Source organism: Chiloscyllium plagiosum, chromosome 21 (assembly GCF_004010195.1).
Source record: "Chiloscyllium plagiosum isolate BGI_BamShark_2017 chromosome 21, ASM401019v2, whole genome shotgun sequence".
NCBI lineage: Eukaryota > Metazoa > Chordata > Chondrichthyes > Orectolobiformes > Hemiscylliidae > Chiloscyllium > Chiloscyllium plagiosum.
The window spans coordinates 14677094-14701175 of record NC_057730.1 but is presented as its reverse complement, the minus strand read 5'-3'; the positions used below and the strand labels follow the sequence as shown (position 1 = coordinate 14701175).

General features: G+C 39.6%; 1 protein-coding gene across 1 annotated transcript in view; it reads right to left on the bottom strand.

Annotated features, from left to right (window-relative positions):
• Positions 1 to 24082, bottom strand: part of LOC122560427 — a 225201-nt gene that overhangs the window by 5813 nt on the left and 195306 nt on the right. Inside the window, exons 72-80 of the mRNA XM_043711060.1 lie at positions 23077 to 23162; positions 20233 to 20360; positions 13246 to 13401; positions 11304 to 11491; positions 8729 to 8817; positions 4947 to 5080; positions 4212 to 4336; positions 756 to 933; positions 455 to 667 (exon numbers count right to left, since the gene is read on the bottom strand). Of these exons, the coding sequence (XP_043566995.1) occupies positions 455 to 667; positions 756 to 933; positions 4212 to 4336; positions 4947 to 5080; positions 8729 to 8817; positions 11304 to 11491; positions 13246 to 13401; positions 20233 to 20360; positions 23077 to 23162 (1297 nt within the window). The remainder of the gene's footprint in view (positions 1 to 454; positions 668 to 755; positions 934 to 4211; positions 4337 to 4946; positions 5081 to 8728; positions 8818 to 11303; positions 11492 to 13245; positions 13402 to 20232; positions 20361 to 23076; positions 23163 to 24082) is intronic.

Sequence of the window (24082 nt, the reverse complement as noted above, 5' to 3'; positions counted from 1 at the left end):
AGGTGCCAGAAATCCTTAAGTTCTCATCTTTTCCACGTTCTGCTCATATTCCCAGCTGAAATACACAACTTTGTCTTCCCAATCGAGGGAAAACAGATTTGATGAACGTTAACTTGTTTGTTTGATATATTATATCTTAAATATTTGTGGATTGTGGGAGAATATTAAACTGGTGCTCCTTCTATACCACAACCTCAAAAGGGTTTTTTCAGAAAATTTCCATCCACCCAAGGACTCGAGATTGTTTCACAAAGGCAACATACTTTAGTTGCCTCTCAATCATTTCAAAAGTCTGACAGCGGAACTGAATCCAAAACAACGGGAAAAAAATTACCTCTAGTCACCAACCAAGAAACTAATCTCCTCTCAAATGTCACAATGATCTGTTTCTCGACATTGATATTCAGCCATTTATGAATATAATGCATTCTTTTCAGATTTATCGAGCTCTTACCTGGAGGCCATTTCTGAGTAACCTGATGACAATCACATTGGCCTGGCCCACATTCCAGCCTCTGACTTTACTCAGGCTTGGCAGCGCATTCTGCAGAGTCTCCGCACCAATATTTCCAACCTGTGACACTGACAATCCAACAGCTGTTTGTCCCAGAGTATTCAAAGTGCTCACTGTGAAGTTGTCGATTTTGCTTACGATAGCAATCGAAAGCTGCAAAAAATACAAAAATTGCATTCATCCTCCATGTGTCTCTCCGAGTGTGTACTCAAATATTTTAAAGTGGCGATTCCCCGTGTACCTTCAATTGCTCATCAGTTGGATCTTCCGCCAGTACTGTTCCATTGGTAGTTGCATTCGGAAGCGTATTAAGCCCACAGACTTGGTTTATTCTTACTGTCAGAGACAAGACTTGCTGTGCATCCAACGACTGAAGCAGATTGGTATCAGTAATGAAGCAAAGCAAAGAATCTGGCAGCCTGCAAAAGAACATCAGTCATAAGATGTATTGTCTTTCAAGCCAACGATATTCTGTGCCTTACTGATACAATAAGATTAATTTTGGAGGATTTTTGCAGGGCATCATATTCCATTTTTGAAAGGGTGGAAATGATGATAGTGGTTATATCAACTGCATAATGTGAAACATTTTTGCAGGTCCTGGCATTTTAAAATGATGTACTCTGTCCTGCTTAATTGCTGAATCAACTGAAAGGTGATTTTCAAAGCAATGTCTTCTAAATGCATAGAGAACATGCCAGTGAACTGAATCTTATCAAAATGCCTAATATAGTGGTGTTATGTCTTTACGGCAGAGTTTCTGACACCTGCTTTGCAGATAGAATCTGTCTTCGGAAATTCACCTCTTAGTGTGTTCATGAATTTTCTTCATTCTCATTGGTTAAGTCTTTAATTAAATACATTTTGATTACCATCTACGGTTATTATTTATTGATTAAATTACTCAAAATCTAGCAATTTCATATTCTCCCCAATTACAATAAATCAACAAAAGATTCTACCCAAACATATTCGACAAGAATAAAGACTCTCAATCAAATTCGAAATAAACAAATTCAGTCTAATACTTCCAAAAGAAAATCTAAATTGTATCAATAAATCTCCATAATTGCACTCAACCTACAAATTCTACCAATTACAAGACTACCAAAAGAAATTTTAATAAATCAAATGTACCAGAAATATATCCAATCAAAGTCTGCTAAAAATCAATTCAATTGCAATCTACCATAAATTCCATCTATTCTAATTCCAGGCATATAAAAACGTAACTAACTTACCAACAGACAAATGCTTTTTCCACATACTTCCTCAAAGGGCACAGTACACCTCCATGAGTCTCTGATGATCTTGGAATTCAAGTACACCCAACCCTCCAAACCCCAGCTACATTAACACCCATAGATTTGATGGGCTAGTGTCATAGTCCCATGGTAAATACATAGCATGAGTCCATTCTCAATGTATTGAACAGTAAAGTTGACCATACTTCTCGAGGACCATGGAGCTGCGCTCTCATTAGAGAGTTGAATGCTGGTGGTCCAGGCAAGGGCTGCAATTGCGAAAAGCCACTACATAATTGGAACTCACTTGTGTAGAAATGCACACATATTGTTTGCAATCACTAGACAAATTTGATGTTTGACAAACAACAAAGAAAATCATATCACCAAATCTCGTCCCAACAGTTTTGTTTTCAAAGTATATTGTGTTACCAGTTAATGTTTGTAGTGAATTCATTGTTATCACTCTGAATATTGCAGAAAATAGGCATGTTGTTGAAACCATTCATCTCACTCTCATTAGGACAATTCAAGATAATTCGTGGCAATGTCTCCACCAATATACTTATATAAATACTGAATATTTACGTTTATATTAAATAAATATAAAACAATATTAATTAATTAATATTGTTTTTGTAAACTTTGTTATTTCTTGCAAACTGTCCTGATGAGTACAACATGAAAAACTTATACAAAATGTTTCTTTTCTTCAGCAATGCTTGATTCTTAACTACCAAATGACTATTTGCTATCACTGTGGCACTAAAAATGAGATGAGATACCTGTCTCATAATGCAACACCTAACTATGAGGTGCAAGGAGTTGTTATAAAAATGAGTGAGTTCACATTGCAGTTCACAGCTCAAAGGTGGCAAAAGGAACAGGCAAGACTAGCAGGAAGTCAGGACCACTCATATTTTAATGGATTAATAAGGTACTGCTGGAAGATGAACACTCAATGCTTAAATATTGAAAGAGCAAGAGAAAATTGCAATTAATATTGGCACATGGGCCATTCATAATGCACTTAAAATGATGCATTGCACATGCAGTACATTTTAATACTTGTACACATATCTGAAATACAAATTATTTCTTTTTATTGAATTTTTTCTCATAATGAACAGTAGTCGAAAGGTCCAACAGAAACAGAAAGCAAGAAAAACATCAATCATCTTAGATTACCAGAACAAGCATTTTAATAGAAGCAACCAGTATAAACACAGCCCAATGCCAGATGTAAAGGTAACAAAGAAAGGCTTACAAGTTTAAACAGAACTTACAGTGAGTGAAATTGTACTTCAGATTAACCTTTTGCAGTAAAGGATGCACCTTAGCTTTCCGGACATTTTATGCACACAATCGCCATAAACATATTGTATTTTGCAAGAATTGGTACAGAGGCTTCTTCTCCATTAAAATAAAATGGTGATTATTGACAGAAAAGTTGTACGATCCTCCTGAATGCACTTTGGTAACAGTGTGAACAAGATAATTAACAGTCTGACTGGCTGTGTTATGAACACTCCTTCAATGGCCATGACTGCCATTATTCCAGCCAACAGGACTATCGGTCCTATGTGGTTGTAAGCTTTAATGGGATCCCATATTACATTTTAAGAAAGGGAAGTGACCACATATTCCAAATCCAAGTACTCCACTGGATGTCAATCCAGGATTCGGATCCAGAGCTTTAATAACAATTGCATGTTTTCATTTAGGAGTCTACAGCAGAGAAAAAGGTTGTCCGGCCCAGTGAGTCTGCACCATTCAAAGAAGTCAACACCTAACTATTCCACTTGAGTAGAATTTTTCCCATGGGCCAATAGTTTGTTCTGTGAAGGTAGTGAGAAACGAAAGAAAGACTGCACAGTTCCCCAGCTTAATATCAGCCCCTATTGAAAAATCAAGGCAGAAGGGAGAAAGAGACAGATGTCGTTGCAGTGATAAAAACGAAGAGGTTGAAAAGGCACTCCAATCGAGACCAGTCAAGAACAAAATAAAAGGGTAAGCAAGGCCTGATGGAATAATCTGAATTTGTTGAATTGAAGTGCAACAGCAGGTAATGGAGAAACGTACACATGCAAACTATTGACCAACAGAGGGAGATGAAAAATTTTTCAGCTTTCCATATCTTTCCCTTTCGGGAGTAGAAGAGATTGTTTCTGACGCTAACTAATGGGGCAAATTTAAAATGCAGGAATCATTTCATTTACAAGGTTCAGTTACTGAAATAATGTGATCACATAGAAACATGTTTGAGTTTCCTAATGGATTAATCCTTTGAATTAAAATAATTTGATTTTGAATTACTGCTAAACTGCAAATCAGAGAAATTTCAAATCTATCACAGTTTTAGAATTCAGTGTACTTATTTCAGATCCATTTATATAATGAACAAGATCTTTCATTTTACATATTACTCAAAAGCCAAATCATCGGATTCATACCTTGAAGCATTAAAATTTGGATTGTGTTCAACCAGGAAATTAATGTAGACTTTGGAGACTTCATTTATTAACGCTAGGTTTTCCAGAAGAGCCAGGTTTTCTTGATTTGCTGCAAATTCTCGAAGCTGTGCAGGTTTTGAGAGAAATTAGAAACACTTACTTCAACATAAATAATGATGAGTGAAATTTAAACTCGATTTGCCATACCGATAGGCAGCCAGACAGTTAAAGCAGAATGGGTTCATAACCCACTCCATGCCTGACTCATGATTTTTCTGATATAAGATGCTCATAATATATGCATGTGTGTGTGTATATATATATATATATATATATATATATAGGATTATATATAGGACCATATCATTATCTTAAGTCAGAAAAGATTGCTCTGGAAGCTATCGCTGATTATTAAAAAGACATTTAAACTATTATTTGAGGAAACATCTCAGAAGGACTTTCACCATTGACCATCCCAGAAGGCCTTTCACCTGTCCACACACTTACCTGAGGCCTGACAGATTTACTATCACTTCACACTGACTTCCTTTTTTGGACAGGAAGTCAGTCATTGGTAAATTACTGAGATACTACTGGACTGGTTAACTATTCAGGGAACCACTTTCACACCACACTTCCCAAATCTCAACTAAAGGTCAGTCATGATTCATTTTTCTATTCACACAAGTGAACTGAATGGTGATTCTAACAACAGAGTAAAATGAAAGTACGTACAACTGCTGCATCGTCAGAGAAAGACTGAAGATCAGTCAATGACATTTGGGCTAAGTATAGTCCCAGATATTCAGCAAACCATGCGGTGGAGTTCAGGACTGGATCATTCACATTAAAGCATTTGGGTTTGGGACCTGTTATACAAAGTAAACAAAACACTGTTACATAAAGGATAGAACATTTTAAAATCCATCTGTAGAAAACTAACCTAAACATGTCTAAACATAAATGCATTTCATCTTTTGCATGCCATGTATTTAGCTATTCATCAAAATGATCCCTGGGGTATTTTTGCAGTGAAAGCAAATAGCTGGTCTGGTTAGAAAATTGGTTGAGCAGCAGAAGGCAAAGAGTAAGGGTAATGGCCAGGTAATCAATTTAACAGAATGTTACGAGTGGTGTCCATCAATAATTTGTTCCAGAACCTCTGCTATTTAATACATATATATAAAACAGATGATGGAATATAAAGATATTTGATTTTCCAATTACAGAAAGAAAGCAATAATAGATGGGTATAAAACATTAAAAAGAGACATTGCTAAATTGATGGGCAAAGTTGTGGTAAACAGATTTCAATATGGGCACAAATAAGGTCATCCACTCTTTACTTCTAGATAGTGAAAGCCTAGAAACAAACTTGTGGCAGATCCAGGATTATTAAAACATCATGGACTTAAATGGAGCAATTCTGCATGTCACATCTTAGGATTGCTGGAGTGTTTGTAATTAAACACAGTATGTTCAATCAATATGATACTTAGAGCTTGTAGATTCAATTACATGGAAAAATTACACAAAGTACATTCGTATTGCTTGAAATTTAGAAGGATTGAAGTCAATTGATTGAAGAGTTCAAGCTATTAAGGGGAACAGACAGGGTAGACGGAAGCTATTTCCAATGGTTAGTGTGTCTGGGGGATATAGTTTAAAAATTAGAGCTAGACCTTAGTGCAATTGTGGAAATAGTAGCTCACTACTTAAATATAAAGAAGTTCCCATTCTTAAGCATTTTAAGCATTCAGTGGTGCTGTTGCAACTGATTCTAAGGTGACTGATCCAAAAGAATGAAAAGAAATCTTATGCTTATATTTATAATTTGGTAACAGTGTTTGCATGTCCCTCGCTTCACTTTACACCTGAATAACAATGCATAGTTCCAAATTGTATTAAATGTAGTCATAAGTGATCACACAACATAATTACAATCTATAATTGATGGACAAGGTACATATTCTATCCCTCCCATCTCCAAACCCACAAAGATGGACGAGGGAGATTCAGTAGATGTAGTGTACCTGGACTTTCAGAAAGCTTTTGATTGTAGATGAGAGCTGGGGACATTGTAGACTGTAAAATGCTTGTTGTTCATCACACCAGCATTTTGTTTGCGTTGTGAGGGCATATTACAGTTTCTATTAGGTTTGTTTGCATTTGCTATTGATGAATGTAAAGGAAATCCCATCTCTGGAATTGTCTGAATGCTTGATCTGTCTGTGTATCTTTATAACATCTATATTACCTTACTGGAATCAATTTATGTAAAGGGGCAGTACAGAGAGATATTGGTGTTCTTGTACACCAGTCAATGAAGGTAAGCATGCAGGTACTGCAGGTAGTGCAGAAGGCTAATAGCATGCTGGCCTTCATAACAAAAGGGAATGAGTATAGAAGTGAAGAGGTTCTTCTGCAGCTGTACAGGGCCCTGGTGAGACCACACCTGGAGTATTGTGTGCAGTTCTGGTCTCCAAATTTGAGGAAAGACATTCTGGCTATTGAGGGAGTGCAGTGTCGGTTCACGAGGTCAATTCCTGGAATGGCGAGATTACCTTACACTGAAAGACTGGAGCGACTGGGCTTGTATACCCTTGAGTTTAGAAGACTGAGAGAGGATCTGATTGAGACCTATAAGATTATTAAAGGATTGGACAATCTGGAGGCAAGAAACATGTTTCCGCTGATGGTTGAATGCCAAACCAGAGGACACAGCTTAAAAATACGGGGTAGACCATTTAGGACAGAGATGAGGAGAAACCTCTTCACCCAGAGAGTGGTGGCTGTGTGGAATGCTCTGCCCCAGAGGGCAGTGGAGGCCCAGTCTCTGGATTTATTCAAGAAAGAGTTGGATAGAGATCTCAAGGATAGTGGAATCAAGGGTTATGGATATAAGGCAGGAACAGGATGCTAATTAAGGATGATCAGCCATGATCATATTGAATGGTGGTGCAGGCTCGAAGGGCAGAATGGCCTACTCCTGCACCTATTGTCTATTGTCTATAACGTATATTGAAATTGCCAGTGAATTGTAAGGATCTTATTGTATTATTAGAGCTTAGAGGAAGGTTTATAAACATGTCTTGAGCTGAGATGTAATCAACAAAGTTGGTTCCATGATTAGTTGACTAATGTGCTCAATATTGCTAAATCATTAACACTAAATTTTTATTGCTTCATTTCCCTTTCCTAATTCCAATCACAACTGACTGAGCCACAATATTCCTAATGATTTTCAATTGCCATAAAATACAAATACTATTTTTGAATTCCATTAAATATTCCTTTTCTTGTATGATTAATAAAAACTATTCTGTTTATATATAATGCACAGAGTTACATTAAAAGTAACTCAGAAATAACAGATATTCCAGAATTCTTGAGCAAATGAAAATAGAAAGCCTCTAGTTTTGATATTGTTCCTAAAACTTCAAGGGGTAGAGGGACGAAGGAATAGGATCTATTCAATCTAATACAATAACCAGATATAAAACAGTCAGTCAATCATCAACACACTGTGCCTCTTATCAAATTTATTATTCTTTCCCTCCATCAATTTAAACTTTGAACATTAGCTTCGATCATTGCCAGGTGCATCTAATGTTGCAAAGTGCTGGCCAACAGAGAAAAATGATCCAATAAATATGATCACATTCACTTATGTATTTCTGGACTTTGTGTTTAGAGATCTCAGGAAAATTGCTTTGAATTCCATATACTGCAATAGATTAGATTACTTACAGTGTGGAAACTGTGGAAACACTGTTTCCACACTGGTTTTTATTGGTTTTTATTAATAGGTATTTATAGGTTTTTATTGAGCCCATAGCTGCACCCCTTTGATTCACCATTAGGTTCAGGGCAGTACATTTGATTTAGGAGATGAGACGTCTAGGAAAAGCAAGATCAGTATCAAAACAGCAAAACTGACAATGTTTAGTGCCAATTTCAATTATCGCATGATAGTTGTTCGCCCTCGCATAGACACGAACATACAGAGAAAGGCTTGCAACAAAAGACTAATCACTTGGACACTAATGCAAGCAACCAAGTGTGACAAAATGTGTTCTGCAACCCAGTTCCATTATAAATATTTGCCACAAGAAATTCAATTCTAAGTGCTTTCAAAGGACGTGTCTCTCTGAGATCTTGACACAGGAAGTAAGATTTGTCGATCAACTCACACCCATCATTGGACATGTTTCCAATTACTTTTCCAATTTTCTCAGCTCCTCAAAGTGATTTGTTTATTTCATATAGTTTATTTGCGATCAGTTGCCCTAATACGTGAGCCTATGTGTCCAATACCAGCAGAATATTCAACTGAACGATGATTCACAATCACGACACATCCTTCACTCACCAGCATCCACTCTTGCAACAATTCCAGCAGAGTTCACTGGATGGTGACCAGCAGAGAAAGCTCTGCCTTCTCCTTTCCCCTTTTATCATTTACGAAGGTAACAGCAAATGTAGTTTTCCCATAACTGAAACTTTCAAAGGTTTACCTTGTTGTAAGTACGTCCTGATCCCCTTGTAGATTTCAGTCCGTTGTTCAGCATTTAAACGTGTGTAGAGGGTGTTCAGTGTATTGACACTAAAAGATTAAATTTAACAAAATTTTAGAATTGAATTTTCATATCTAGTTTAATTTGTGAAGATAATTTTAAAGCAGAATAGAAATGGATATTTATATGAAACTAAAAGCAGAAACACCTAATCCCCCGTTTCCTCTATATGCTGCACTTCCTCTCATTTTCTCACACACACATCGGTTCCAACACACAGAGAGAAAATGAAAGGTGACAGAATAAAGACTGTACAGGCATTACATCACATTGTGTGGCACTATCGCTTTGAACAGATATGGCAATTCAGAACTGGTACGCTTGGCAATCAGCATCAGAACTGTACTTCGACACAATCTACAACTACATGGCCAGGCATATTCCCCATTCTACCAATACCATCAAGACAGGATACAACCCTGGTTCAATGAAGAGTGCAGAAGGGCATGCTAGGAACAGCAACAGGTATACCTAAAAATGACATGTCAACCTGGTTAAGCTACAAAAAAATTGCGTATCAAACTGCAAGGGCAGAATTTGATAAACAAAGCTAAGTGACTCCACAAACAACAGGGATAGGGTCTGCAGTCCTAACACATCCAGTTTTGAATGACAAACTGCCACCTGTGCTTCAGACTTTGCTCTGTGCTGAGCCAAGTTGTTCCAGTACAGCTGCAACACTGGCATCTACTCGACAATGTGGAAAACTGCCCTTGCATAAGAAGCAAGATAAATCCAACCTGATTAATTACTGCCCTATTAGTCTACTGTCAATCATTAGTAATGTGACAGAAGGTGTCATCAATAATGTTATTAAGCAGCATTTGCTTAGTAATAATTTGCTCACTGATGCTCAGTTTGGGTCCTGCCAGGGCCATTCAGTTCCTGAACTTAATATGACCATGGTTCAAATTTGGAGGCTAGGAATCTTGCAAGTGACTCACCTCCTGACTCCCCACAGCCTGTCCACTATCTACAAGGCACACATTAGGAATTTGATGGTACACATCCCACTTTTGTGGATGAGTGTAGATCTAGCAACATTCAAGAAGTTTGACAACACCCAGGAAAAGCAGTCTGCTTGATTGGTATCGTATCCACAAATACTCACTCCCTCCACCACTGTCAGGAGCAGCAGCGCGTACAATCTACAGGATGCACTACAGGATGCACTCTGGGCTGTTTAGACAGCTCTTCCCAAAACCACAACAGCTACCATCCAGAAGGATAAGGGCAGCAGACACATGGGAGCATCACCAACTACAAGTTCCCTTCCAACTAGGGATGGGTCATGAATGCTGGCCCAGCCAACGATACCCACATCCCATGAAAGAATAGAAGTAAGCCATTCCAGGTTTTTCTGAAAAACTTGAAATAAATCAATTTTTTCACAATCCTTCAAGCAATATGAAACATGAAGTGCCTTTGCCACTCTCAGTTCTTCCTCTAATTTAGAGGAATGCCTTTTCAGTGTGTGTGTGAGAGAGAACATGACTTGATGTCATGAGGATTTTCATAGAGCATAGAATCAATGTCGAGGATTACCAGGACAACCCCTTCCTAACTATATCACTGCGCTGCCAACTCTAGTGGGTCTGTCCTGTCCGTTGGAGGATATACTCATGAATGGTGATGGTGGTGTCTGGAACATTATCATACTCAGTTATTACACTTTACAGAAATTGCCAAGCTGTTGTTTAGCTAGCCTAGAGGATGAATTTCCCAACTTTAGTACAAGTCTCCAGATGGTGGTAAGGAAGACTTCACAGAACGGTGTTTGCCATTGGTCTTTACAGTGCTTAGGTAAATGCTAGGTGGTCTGTCGAGTTTCATTCACTATTGTTACTTCTGGGTCACAGTCTGGTGAATTAAGTGACTTGCTGAGCCATTTCTGTGGGTATTTGAGAGTCAACCACATTGCTGTGGTTCTGGAATCACATGAAGGCCAGGCTAGGGAAGAATGGCAGGTTGCCTTTGATAAAGCTAAAGAGCATTGCTGAACCAAATGGGTTTTTAATGACTGTCAACAGTGGTTACATGGTCATCAATCAGCTAGCTTGGAATTCCAGCTTTTCCTCAATTCAAATTTCACCATCTGCTATGTGCAACTTAAACACATGTCTCGAGAACATTAGCCTGGATTCCTGGATGACATTGTCACCATATCACCACCTCCCCGAATACTTGAGAATACACTTGGTCAGCCTAACACATTTTGAAAATATTCTCAGTATTATGATGATTCTGAATAAGTGAGGCTTAAGAGGTTGCATCTTGGTCAACACTTTATCAACATAATGAACAGAATATGGCCCAGGTGACTGCCCAGCATTTATATCTGGAAGTGCAGTGGACAAACTCAAAATTAAATGAAATTGGTAGATAACAATGTATAACATATGTATTCTGGTTGTTAGACAGTGGAAACTTGTATCACGCATCTATGCTGCGTATATTGACTGACATATGAAATTATAACTATTTCAGTACAAGATAAGATTAGGAGTATAGTTACATTTTCCTGTAGGTAAGGCATGGAATTCTGAGAGTGCTGTTGGAAACCAAAAGACGTGTGGTGATAAATGGAAGGTATGGAACCAATCTGGTATTAAGCCATGTATCCACCTCTGCATCACTGAGTTCAGGCAGGTTTTCAGTAAACTGAGGCCACAAACCTGCTATGATAGCAGATAAAATATTGCTCTGAAATGGAAAAGAGAATAGATTTATTTTAAAAGTAAATATCAAATTGATCACTTGAGCACACTAATTCACAGAGCTGTCAAAAATGTGTCTCTACAAATTAGGTACAGGAGTGAACTATTTGAGCATAAAACATTAATGTGGTCAATTATGAGCACAGCCCAGTACAGGTAACAGATCTAGGAATTGGCCGAAAAACTATTTGGAGCAAACTGCCAGTTTTCCAGTCAGCAAATTGACCTGAGGACCATGATGTAGGAGCAGAAGTAGGCCATTCAGCCCACTGAGTCTGCTGCACCACTCACTAAGATCATGGCTAAGCTGATAATCCTCAACTCCACTTTCTTACCTTTTCTCCATAACCCTTGATTTCTTTACTGATTGAAAATCTGTCTATCCTCAGCCTTGAATAAGCTTAATGACTGAGCCTGGACAGCCTTTTGCAATAAAGAATTCCACAGATTCATTACCCTCAGAAGAAACTCCTCTTCATCTCCATCGTAACTGGGCACCCCTAATTCTGAGCTTATGTCCTTTGGTCCTAGACTCTTCTGCAAGGGACAACAACCTTTCTGCATCAACACTTGTCAAGTCCTCAATCTTGTATGTTTCAATTAGGTCAACACTCATTCTTCTAAACTCCAATGAATCAAACCCAATCTACTCAACCTCACCTCATAAGAAAATCCCTCCATAACGAGGATCAGCCTAATAAACACTCTCTGAACTGCCTCCAAACAGTTCACAATAATTCAGAGTCGAGAGTGTTTGCTGGAAAAGCACAGCAGGTCAGGTAGCATCCGAGGAGCAGGAGAATCAACATTTCATGCACAAGCCCTTCAGCAGGAAGGGTTCATTCCTGATGAAGAGCTTTTGCTCAAAACGCCGATCCTCCGGTTCCTCGGATGCTGCCTGACCTGCTGTGCTTTTCCAGCACCACACTCTTGACTCTGATCTCCAGCATCTGCAGTCCTCACTTTTGCCACAATAATTCAGGTATGGTCTTTCTACTGCCTTGCATAGGTTTGGCAAGACTTCCCTATTTCGAGACTCCATTCCCTTTATTTCAGAAGACCAACATTCATTTGTCTTCCCTGTTACCAGTAGAACATCAATGCTAGATTTTAGTAAATCATTTGCAAGGACTCACAAATCTCTCTGTGCTGCAGCTTTCTGCAGTATTTTTCCAGTAGTTACAGATTGCCTTCCTGAAAATGTGTCCTTAATGTCAACTCTTGTGGAAATCCAAATAAGTTACATTCACTGCTTCCCCTTTACAATCCTGCTTGATACCTCCTTAAAAGAATTCTAATAAATTTGTCAGGCATGATTTCCCTTCATGAAGCTATGCTGACTCTGCTTGATCATATTATGCATTTCTAAATGCTTTGCTTTTACATCCAAAAACAGCTAACATTTTCCCAAACAGGCACTAAGGTAACTGACTTAGAGTTACCTTTTTTCAACTCCTTCCCATTTTGAATAGAGGTGTCACATTGACAATCCATTAACACATTTCTAGAATCTAAGGGTTCTGGGAGGATTACTATCAGTGCATCCACTATCTCGGTAGCTCCATTTAATAGCCTGGAATCCCATCAGGTAATCGGTTTTATTGATCTTTAGCCCCATTACTTTCCCTCTAGTATTTAGTTACCTCTTTGATTATTTGGTACTTTTGGAATGTTGAACACTAAAGTTTGTCTGTGTTAATTCTTGCAATCCCTAAAGTATAAGTAATATTTTGAGCTCACATCTTGGGTTGCATTGGTGAAAGCATCTATAAATGCAGCCAAATTCTGGATGGGTTTGATATTCAGAAGTACAATGGTTAGAGTCCTGTTGTCATTAATGAATCCAGGTATTCTCAACCGATCAGCCAATTCACTTGGAGCGATGGTACTCAGCACCTGTACAAATACAATAGAGAATTTCAAAACCATGTGCATCAATGACTAACTGTTATTTGCTGGATGGAATAGATGTATGTATATATACCACTGAGCCAAAAATTAATTTGTCCAAGTCAGAACAGATAAAATGCTTGAAAGTTCATTGGGACGTGAATATGAAAGGAATCCATCCGAGTGTAAAATCTTTCTCAAATGCAGATCAGTGATGGGAGAGAATAGGAAATTTCACACCTGCACCTGCATCTGAGCAACAGACCTTGCAACACTCAACAAGGTCATCTGATCTTCTATTTTGACAGTAAACTCCCATTCTCCTTCCATAACCTTTATTTACACTTCTAGCCTCAAGAAACCTATTTCTTTCTTCGATATATTCAATGTTGTGACCTCCAAAATCCTCTTTTGTGGAAACATTTACAGGTTCCGAATCTACAGACCAAAGCTCCTTCACAGCACCTTAATTCATTTGTAGGATGAGGGTGACATTGGCTAGGCCAGCAATTATTGCGCAATCGTAAGGAAAGCTATGAATCAACCACATTACTGTGGGTCTGGAGTCACGTGACCAAATAAGGATGGCAGTTTCCTTCCCTAAAAGGTTACCATCAAGACTCCTAATTTCAGATTCTTTTACTGAATTCAAATTCTACCATCCACCATTGTAGGATTTGAACCCAGGTTCCCAGAATATTTCATGGCCCTTTAGGTAAATAGTCCAGTGATAGTACAATCGGTCCATCACATCCCCATATCAAACCCACAAACACAACATTACCACAGGATGAAGGAACACCACCTCCAACAAGTTCCCCTCTAAGCCACTCACCAGCCTGTCTTGGAAACACATTATTGTTCCTTCAGTGGGTCCGAAACCAAGAGCTCCCTTCCTAATAGCACATGGGCATACCTAACTTATAGCAAATGGACTACAACCGTTCAAAGAAAGTAGTTCACCATCAGCTTCTCAAAGACAACCAGAATGGTCAACCAGCAAAGCCCACATTCCTGGTGAATAAAAAATAGTTCAATGCCCTTGAATTAAAACATTTCTTCTCATCTCGGTCAAAAATGATCTATCGGGTGTCCTAGGAATGTGACCCCTGGTTCTGGCCCCCAAGCCAGAGGAAACATCCTCCCTGATTCAGCCTGTTCAGCCCCTTCAAACTTTTAAATGATTAAATACGATCCCTTCTCAGTCCTCTCAATTCCTGTGAATACTGGCCAAGTCAACCCACCATCCCCTCATCCAAACATTTTGTCAGCCCAGGAACCAGTTCAATGAATCTTTACTGCACTCACTCCAAGGCGAGCACAGGTTTTCTTGGATAAGGAGGCCAAGACTCCACACCCCTTATTCAAACAGGAGCAAGGCAGACAGTAGAAAACCACTGACTAGTCAGTTTAACGTCTGTCATCGTGAAATTGTTACAAGGCATTATTAAGGAAGTAATACAGGACAATTGGAAAGTCAAAACATAATTGATCCGAGTCAGCATGGTTTTATGAAAAGTAAATCATATTTGATTAATTTGCTAGATTTCTGAAAGTTGTAACGAGTGAAATGGATAATGGGGATCCTGCAGCTACAGTTCATCCTGACTCCAGAAGGCATTTGATAAGGTGCTGCTCATAAGGTTAATATGTAAGCTAAGATCACATGAAGTTAGGGTTGATACATTAGCTTGGGTTCAGGATTCAAAAAGTGTGGCGCTGGAAAAGCACAGCTGGTCAGGCAGCATCCGAGGAGCAGGAGAGTCGACGTTTCAAGCATAAGCTCTTCATCATTCAAAACGTCGACTCTCCTGTTCCTCGGACGCTGCCTGACCAGCTGTGTTTTTCCAGCGACTCTAATCTCCAGCATCTATAGTTCTCACTTTCTCCTGAGTTAAGGATTGGTTCACTAATAGAAAGCAGAGAGCTGGAGCAAATGGATATTTTTCTGGTTGGCAAGATGTAATTAGTGGGAATGCCACAGGGTTTAGTCCTCAGGCCTCAATTACTTACAATCTATATTAAGGATTGAACGCAGGGATAGGAAATACTTTAGTCAAATTGGCAGATGGCGTTAAAACATATGGGAAAGTAAATTGCAATGAAGAGATTTTAAAAAGTGGATAGGAACAGACGAGGTGAATGGGCCAAAATTTGGCAGATAGCGCTTAAAGTAGATAAATGCAGGGTCCTAAGAATAGCAAGGCAGTTTACTATCTAAATGGAGAAAAATGTCACAGTTCTTAGGTGCAGCTTAATCTGGGTGTCATTGTGCATGAATTGCAGAAAACTAGTAAGTAGGTATAGCAGGCAAACATAATCTTAGCAACTATTGCTAAAGGGAAAGAGCATAAAAGTAGGCAAATGTTCCTGCAACTGTACAAGGCATTAGCGAGACCACATTTGGAGTATAGCTTTGGTTCCCCATACTTGAAGGATGTAGTTGCCTTGGAGGCGTTTCAGAGGAGGTTCATGAGATTGATTCTAGAGATTGAGGATCTGTTTTATGAAGAGAAACAGCAGCTTAGGGCTGTACTCTATAGGTTCAGAAGAATAAAAGGAGATCTAATTGAAAAATATAAGATATAAGTCCAAAGATGTGCAGGTTAAGCGAATTGGCCATGCTAAATTGCCCACTGTGTTCAGGGATATGTAGTTTAGGTAGGTCAGTCTTGGGAAATGTACAGTAATAGGGGATAAGGGGAATGGATCTGCGTGGATTACTCTTCAGAGGGTCGGTGTGGACTTGTTGGGCCAAATGGCCAGTTACCACACTGTAGGGATGCTCTGATTTTATGATTAAAGGGAATTGACAAAGTAGATGTAGAGCAGATATTTCGTCTTATATGGTAATCTAGAAGGAGCGGTCATAGTTTTAGAATAAGGGGTAGCAGATTTAAAACACATGATGAGGAGGAATTACTTCTTCAAATACCTATAAAGGAAGAGAGAGGTCAAAGTGAACACAGGTCCCTCAGAAAATGAATCTGGGGTGATAGTTACAGGGAAGAACAAAATAGCAAGAGGGGTGAAACAGATATTTTGCGGTGAAAGATATTTCAAAAGTCCAATGAGAACAAAGGACAGAGTATTATTCAAATGGAGAAAGACTGCAGAAAACTGAACACAAAGGGACCTGGGAGAATTTGTGCATCAAACACAGAAAACTAGCACACTGAAGCAGCAGGGAATCAGGAATATTGACCCTTATTTCAAGGGGGTTGGTGATACAGTGGTTAGCACTGCTGCCTCTCAGCGCCAGAGACCCGGGTTCAATTCCCGCCTCAGGCAACTGTCTTTGTGGAGTTTGCACATTCTCCCTGTGTCTGCTTGGGTTTCCTCCGGGTGCTCCGGTTTCCTCCCACAGTCCAAAGATGTGCAGGTTAGGTGAATTGGTCATGCTAAATTGCCCGTAGTGATAAGTGAAGGGGTAAATGTAGGGGAATGGGTCTGGGTGGGTTGCTCTTCGGAGGGTTGGTGTGGACTTATTGGGCCGAAGGGCCTGTTTCCAGACTGTAAGTAATCTAATCATAAGAGTAGAGAAGTCTTACCACACCTGTACAAGGTCCTGGTGAGACCACATCTGGAGTATTGTGAGCAGTTTTGATCCCCTAATTTAAGGAAGGATATTATTTCATTGGAGGCCATTCAGAGAAGGTTCACAAAGATGGTGCAGATTGAAATTGGCAGGTATAATGTGTATGGGAGATGTGGTTGCAAGGGGATCAGGACTGGGAACTAAATATCCAAGGATATACATCCTATCAAGAGAGTTGCCTTATTAGTAAGAAATGAAATTAAATCAAAAGCAAGAAACAATGTAGGGTCAGATGATGTAGAATCTGTGTGGATAGAGTTAAGGAACCACAAAGGTGAAAAGTCCATAATGGGAGTTATATACAGGCCTCCAGTAGTCAGGGTGTGGGCACAAGATACACCAGGAGATTGAAAAGGCGTGTAAGAAAGGCAAGATTACAGTGATCTTGCGGGATTTCAATATGGATTGGGAAAATCAGGTTAGTAGGGGATCACAAGGAACTTGTGGAATGTCTACAAATTGGCTTTTTGGAGCAGTGTGTTGTGGAGCCCACTGGGAGACAGACAATACTGGATTTAGTGTTGTGGAATGTGGCAGACTGGATAAGGGAGCTTAAGGTGAGGGAACACTTAAGTGGCAGTGACCATAACATGATGAATTTATTCTGCAATTTGAGAGGGAGAAGGTGGGAATCAGTGGTAAAGGTAATAGTTGAATAAAGGCAACTAAAGAGGCATGAGGGAGGAGCTGGCCAGAATTGACTTGGAAATGGGCCTAGCAGGAAAGACAGTAAAACAGCCATGGCAGGAGTTTCTGGGAGTAATTCAGGGGACCCAGCAGAGATTCATCGCGAGGAAAAAGAGACATGGTTCAGGGAGGATAAGGCAACCATGGCTGACTGGGGAAGTCAGGGATGGCATAAAAACAAAAGAGAAAGCATATAATGTGGCAAAGGGCAGTGGGAAGCCAGAGGATTGGGAAGCCTACAAAGACCAACAAAGGAATACTGAATGGCTTTGACAGAGTGGACGTTGGAAAGATGTTTCTATTAGCATAAGAGACGAGGACCCCAAGGCATAGCCTTCATGTAAAGGGATGAACTTTTAGAACGGTGATAAGGAGAAACTTCTTCAGCCAGAGAGTGGTGAATCTATGGAATTCACTGCCACAGAAGGCTGAGGAGGCCAGGTAATTGAGTATATTTAAGTCTGAAATAGATAGATTGGCAAAGGGATCAAAGATTACAGGGAGAAAGCAGGAGAATCGTTGAGTAACTTATCAGCCATGATAGAATAATGGAGCAGATACGATGGACCAAATGGCCTAATTTCTGCTCCTATGTCTTCTGGTCTTATGATGATCCCTGATATAGAGGGATTGTCATTATGAACAATGGAGGGTAGCACAGTGGCTCAGTGATTAGCACTGCTGCCTCACAGCGCTAGGGATTCGGGTTCAATTCCCACCTCGGGCAACTGTCTTTGTGGAGTTTGCACATTCTCCCCCTGTCTGCATGGGTTTCTTCCAGGTGCTCCGGTTTCCTCCCATAGTCCAAAGATATGCAGGTTAGGTGAATTGGCCATGCTAAATTGCTAAATAATAGGTGCATTTGTCAGGGTGGGTTGCTCTTCGGAGGGTCAGTGTAGACTTGTTGGGCTGAAGGTCCTGTTTCCACACTGTAGGGAATCTAATCTAATCTAAAAAAAAGATTAAACAGGTGGGGACTCTACTGACAGGAGTCTAGAAGAATGAAAGGTGATCTGTATAAACCAAATAGGATTCTTAAGGAGCTTGACAGGGTAAATGCTGACAGGATATTTCCCCTCATGGAAGGGTCAAGGACCAAAAGGCATAGTGTTGGAATAAAGGGGTGCCAATTTAAGATTAAGATGAGAGGAATGTCTTCTCTCAGAGAGTTGAGAGTCTTTGGAAGTCCTTGTCACAGATGAGCTGTGGGGGTAGAGTCCTTGTGGACATTTAAGACAGAGATACAAAGGTTGTTAATCAGTTGGGTTATGGGAAAAATGCAGGAGTCCTGATGAAGGGTCCTGCCTGAAACATCAACTCTCCTGTACCTCAGGTGCTGCCTGATCTGCTGTGCTTTTGCCAGCGCCACAACTTATCGATTCTGACTCTTCAGCACCTACAGTCCTCACTATCTCCGTGGCTACTCCACCTAACCTAAAGAGCCCTCAACACTACGGGCAATTTAGCATGGCCAATCCACCTAACCTGCAAATCTTTGAACTTTATGTGTATGTTATCTTAAAAAAAATGCCATTTACAAGTTCGCTGATAACACCACCAAAGTCAGTCAAATCTCAGATGGCAATGAAACAGACTACAGATGGGAGATGGAAGACCTGGAAAAATGGTGCACGGAGAACAACCTAGCTCTCAATGCCAGCAAAACCAAGGAACTCATTATTGACTTTCAGTGTTGCTCATGCCCCCCTACACATCAACAGCACAGAGGTGGAACGACTGGAGACTATCAAGCTCCTGGGAGTGGTCATCTACAACAAGCTTTCTTGGACTGTTCATGTGGACACACTGGTTACAAAGGCTTAACAACTTCTCTTCCTCCTCAGGCAGCTGAGGAAATTTGGCATAACAGCAAATATCCTCGCCAACTTTTATAGGTGCTACATTGAGAGCATTTTGTCTGGATGTATTACTACGTGGTATGGCAACTGTATCATTCAAGATTGGAGCCACTTACAGAGAGTGGCCCAGACAATCACAAATACCAACCTCCCATCGATAGAATCCATCTACCAGACCTGCTGTCACCAGCATTCTCAAAGATCCATCCCGCCCTGGCTATGCTTTTCTATAATCTCTACCATCGGGGAGAAGGTACAGAAGCCTGAACACACGCACCAGCCAATTTTGAAACAGTTTCTACCCTACTGTTGCTAGAATACTGAATGGACTCACAAAAACTAACATTCGCCTGTACCTGTGGTTTTGTTTTTGCTGCTATTTACCTATTATTTACTTATCTATGCTACTTAACTCTGTGATCTGCCTGTATTGCTCACAAACCAATCTTTCCATTGTGCCTCGATACACATGACAATAAATTCAATTCAATTCAATTATAGTAACAAGACTTCAATGTTCCTTCTAGTAATATGTTGCAGAATAATCTGGACGTTTGGATTCCTATTTCCTAGTGAGTTCACTGTGTCACTTAGATCATTGAGGAAGGTGCCAATTGAACATTGTTTATGGTTAAAGTTGATCTGGAAAAAGATAGCCTTCTCCATTCCATTTCACAGATTACTTTCATTTACCTTAGCCACACGGTCAGGAGGAACCAGTAAAGAAACATCCTTCAGTGTTAGAAAGACAATGTAATCTTGAAAATATGTTTCCAGGAAAAGGAGAAAACTGCTGTTGTTATAACAATAAAGAGGGAATGCTGGAAACAAAAACAAAAAATATTCCATTAATTTCAATATTTTTATTCACACAAGAAACATCTTGAGTTGACATGAATAAAGGAAAGCCCAAATCATGCAACAGAATGAAACAGATAATTATTGTGGATTTGTCATCATTACTGTCACAGAAAAGGATCATTAGCCTGGCAACGACTGCTTTTGAACACACTTTAATATATGTTGTCTGTTTGCCAGATTTGTTTTATACAGTGGTCGACATTAAATGGCAAGTATCAAAAAGGAGATGTTTGATTTGAAAGACAATCATGGAAAAATGTCTCCTGGTCTGCTGTAGTCATGTGACCTCTACTATGAGGCGTACATAATTTAGTTCCCTTCACTAACCTTCTCATCCTACTACCACATGATTACGTTGTATACTCAAAACATTATCATACTGCTGCTTGGAGGGATTTGCTGTATGTACACATTGGCTGTTTCATAAATGAATGGTAAGTCTTTCTTTACCTCTGTGTTTGCTGAGGCCACATACGACTATCTTTTGGTTTTCAACTTTGTTTACAAGCTTTGTTTGCAATATGTTAAATGCACATGTGAAATGCAGACCTTTTCCTTTCTGTTTCAGCAACTATTCTCATATCTTGGTGCAGGCAAACTTGATGTTTTTTCTCTCGTGTCTTTTGAGTGTCCAATCTACTTCAATTCATACACTCATCCTTTCCTCCAGAATTTCTCTCTAGCCAAAATGATAAAGCGTTGGATGCTGTAATATGTGGACTATCTGAAAGTTTTTAAACTCCTTTAATAGGGGCAACTCTGCACCAAATAGTCACCAGATTTCTGACAAGGACTGATGCACATGTTAAACTAGCCAAAAGCACCAGTCAAAAAAATGTCTTTATTCTGATTTGAGACATCAGTTGAGGTTTAAATCATATTCTGTTGAGATGTTTCCATTGAGTTGGTTCCTAGATGTGGCTTGATGTTTTTAAATATACATAGGAATAAGGCATTATATATCAATTACCTTCAACTTTTTTCCACAGGATGAGGTGTCACTGGCTAGGCCAGCATTTATTGCCTATCCCTAATTGCCCAGAGGGCAGTTAAGAGTCAACCACATCACTGTAGGTTCAGAGTCACATTAGGCCAGACCAGGTAAGGATGGCAGTTTCTGTCCCTGAAGGACATTAGTGAACCAGATGGGTTTTTACTGATAATTGACAATGAATTCATGCATTAGACTCTTAATTCAAATTCCACCATCTGCTGTGGCGGGATTTGAAACCGAGTCCCCAGAACATTATCTGAGTCTCTGAATTAGTAGTCTAACGATAGTACCACTAGGCCATCACCTCCCTTGTGTTCAGGAAATTTAGAGATCCAGATTTTGGGTCGCAGTTGGATGCGCAGAGACAGAAGAATTCCCAGCTCCTTGAAACTGACCTTTAAAAAGGCAGTCCAGACCTGTGATTGGCCTGGGGTATCGGCCTGGATAAAACGTTGGGACAGGCGACTTCAGAAAAACTCATAGCAGATGGTTGTGGAATCAGTCATGCAATTGTAATCCAATGATGGAAACTGGCAAGCTTAGGTTAACAGACCCTTTCTAAACACTGCAGTCATTACTTTTTCAGAAAAACAATGGTTAGGCCTTTTATGTGGGTTGATGCTTTACGCATCTCCCTTTGACAGCTCCTTCTGACAGTGTTGACATCTGATTTTGATGAGTCTGTCAACTATCAGCTTGACTGTATTAAGTTTATACACTTTTTAAGTACACTTATGCCTTCTTTCAACAATTGCACACAGTCCCTTACTTCCCTAAAAGAACATGTGACCATCCTCAAAGGTGTCCCAAGACCAGACTTAAAAGGGCACCATAGCTCTCCAAATAGCTCTTAATTGTACATCCAAAACAAAACACCACAAACTTCAGACTTGCTCTATTCTACAAATTCCAAGTTTCATCTAAAGGGGTGCCAAAATCCAATTTCTATGGAGGCAACTGTTGACTTAATGTGGCCAGTTGCCTCTGCAATCCCCTTCTCTGTTGTGGCGAAAATCTGGGATAAAGTCAACTACATAAGGTAGGACCAAAACGATCAGTAAACCAGATCACGTACGGCTGACAGATCTCCTTTCATGAAAGGCATATTCCACCTCATATCAAAACATTCACCATTAATTGAGCATGCAGATTTTTAACAAAAACATTAAAGTCCAAATAATCTTTAATTTGAACAATATTTGTTGGAGGCAAGTGGTCTAACCTCATTCAACACATCTCTTACCTTTAGTATCTTCATTGGTCAAAACAGGATTGAAAATGCTGCAAGTTAAACCAAAAGTCTAGAGCAAAGCTTAAGTTGTTAAAGGAGTAAATCTACCCTGCACTGATAGGAGCCAGTTTAAGACTCAAATGGCAAAACCCAGCCTTGTAAGAAGCATATACTCCTCTCTTTAGAGATGCTGGTAGTACGAGCACAAGAGAATATCTCGCAATGTCCTTTAGTTTCTAAAAATAGGTTTGAAATTGCAGGCATGTAAACACAAAATCCTTTGAAGCAAAACTGGACAAAAATAAGAAGATTGAATTATTCTGAGATTAGAAAAGTATTAACGAGGACATCATAGATATGAAAATTCACCTATTAATCAAACCACAAGATGATTAAATCACTGAACAGGAACAGCTATGTTTATATAAAAGATCAAATTTTATTTCATTACCTTTATGGTATGTTAATAAGTTTTTATATACAGCCTCTTGATCCCTGATTTTCAGACGACCTTTGAAATAGCTCAGTAAATCAACTCTGTACAGAAGCAAAAGGAACATTTCAGATCTACAGATATCCAGAATTAATGATATCATCTTCACAGAGGAGGGTGAAATTCATTCAAATTGTAATTCTTAAAAAAAAGGCTATAGACTTGTGTGAAAGTCCTGTAAACTATTTCACATTCTATCAACCTGTTAATTTGAAATGAACTCAAATAGTTTAAAATATTCAGGGTGAGAATTCATATAAAGGGTAAGGTCGTTTTTAGCTCCTCTGCATGCACAATCAAACAGCTGGTAAACATGAAGTCACTACTTAAAAGTATTGTGAGAGACCCAGCAACACAGTGACTGTATTGCCCAAGGTTTATCTTCTTTCCTGGAAAGTTAAAATCCCACAGCATTACCACCCTACTCTTCTTACAGATAACTGAGATCTCCTTACAAATTTGTTTCTCAACTTCCCACTGACTATTCTTACTTCTCAGTTCCACCCAAATAACTTCCCTGGACGTACTCCCCAGAATATCCTGCCTAGATACAGCTGTAATGTTTTCCCTTATCAAAAACACCACTCTCCTTCCTCTCTTGCCCCCTTTTCTATCCTTCCTGTAGAATCTATACCCTGGAACATTAAGCTGCCAGTCCTGAATATCCCTGAGGCGAAAGTGAGGACTGCAATTGCTGGAGATTAGAGTCGGGAGTGTGGAAAAGCACAGCAGGTCAGGCAGCATCCGAAAAATGAGCAGGAAAATTGTGTTTTGGGCAAAAGCCCTTCATCAGGAATGAGGCTGGGAGTATCCAGGATGGAGAGATAAATGGGAGGGGGGTGGGGCTTGGGAGAAGGTAGATGAGAGTGTGAAAGGTGGATGGAGGTGGGGCAATGGTGATAGATTGAAGGGGAGGTTGGAGCAGATAGATGGGAAGGAAGATGGGCAGGTAGGACAGGTCATG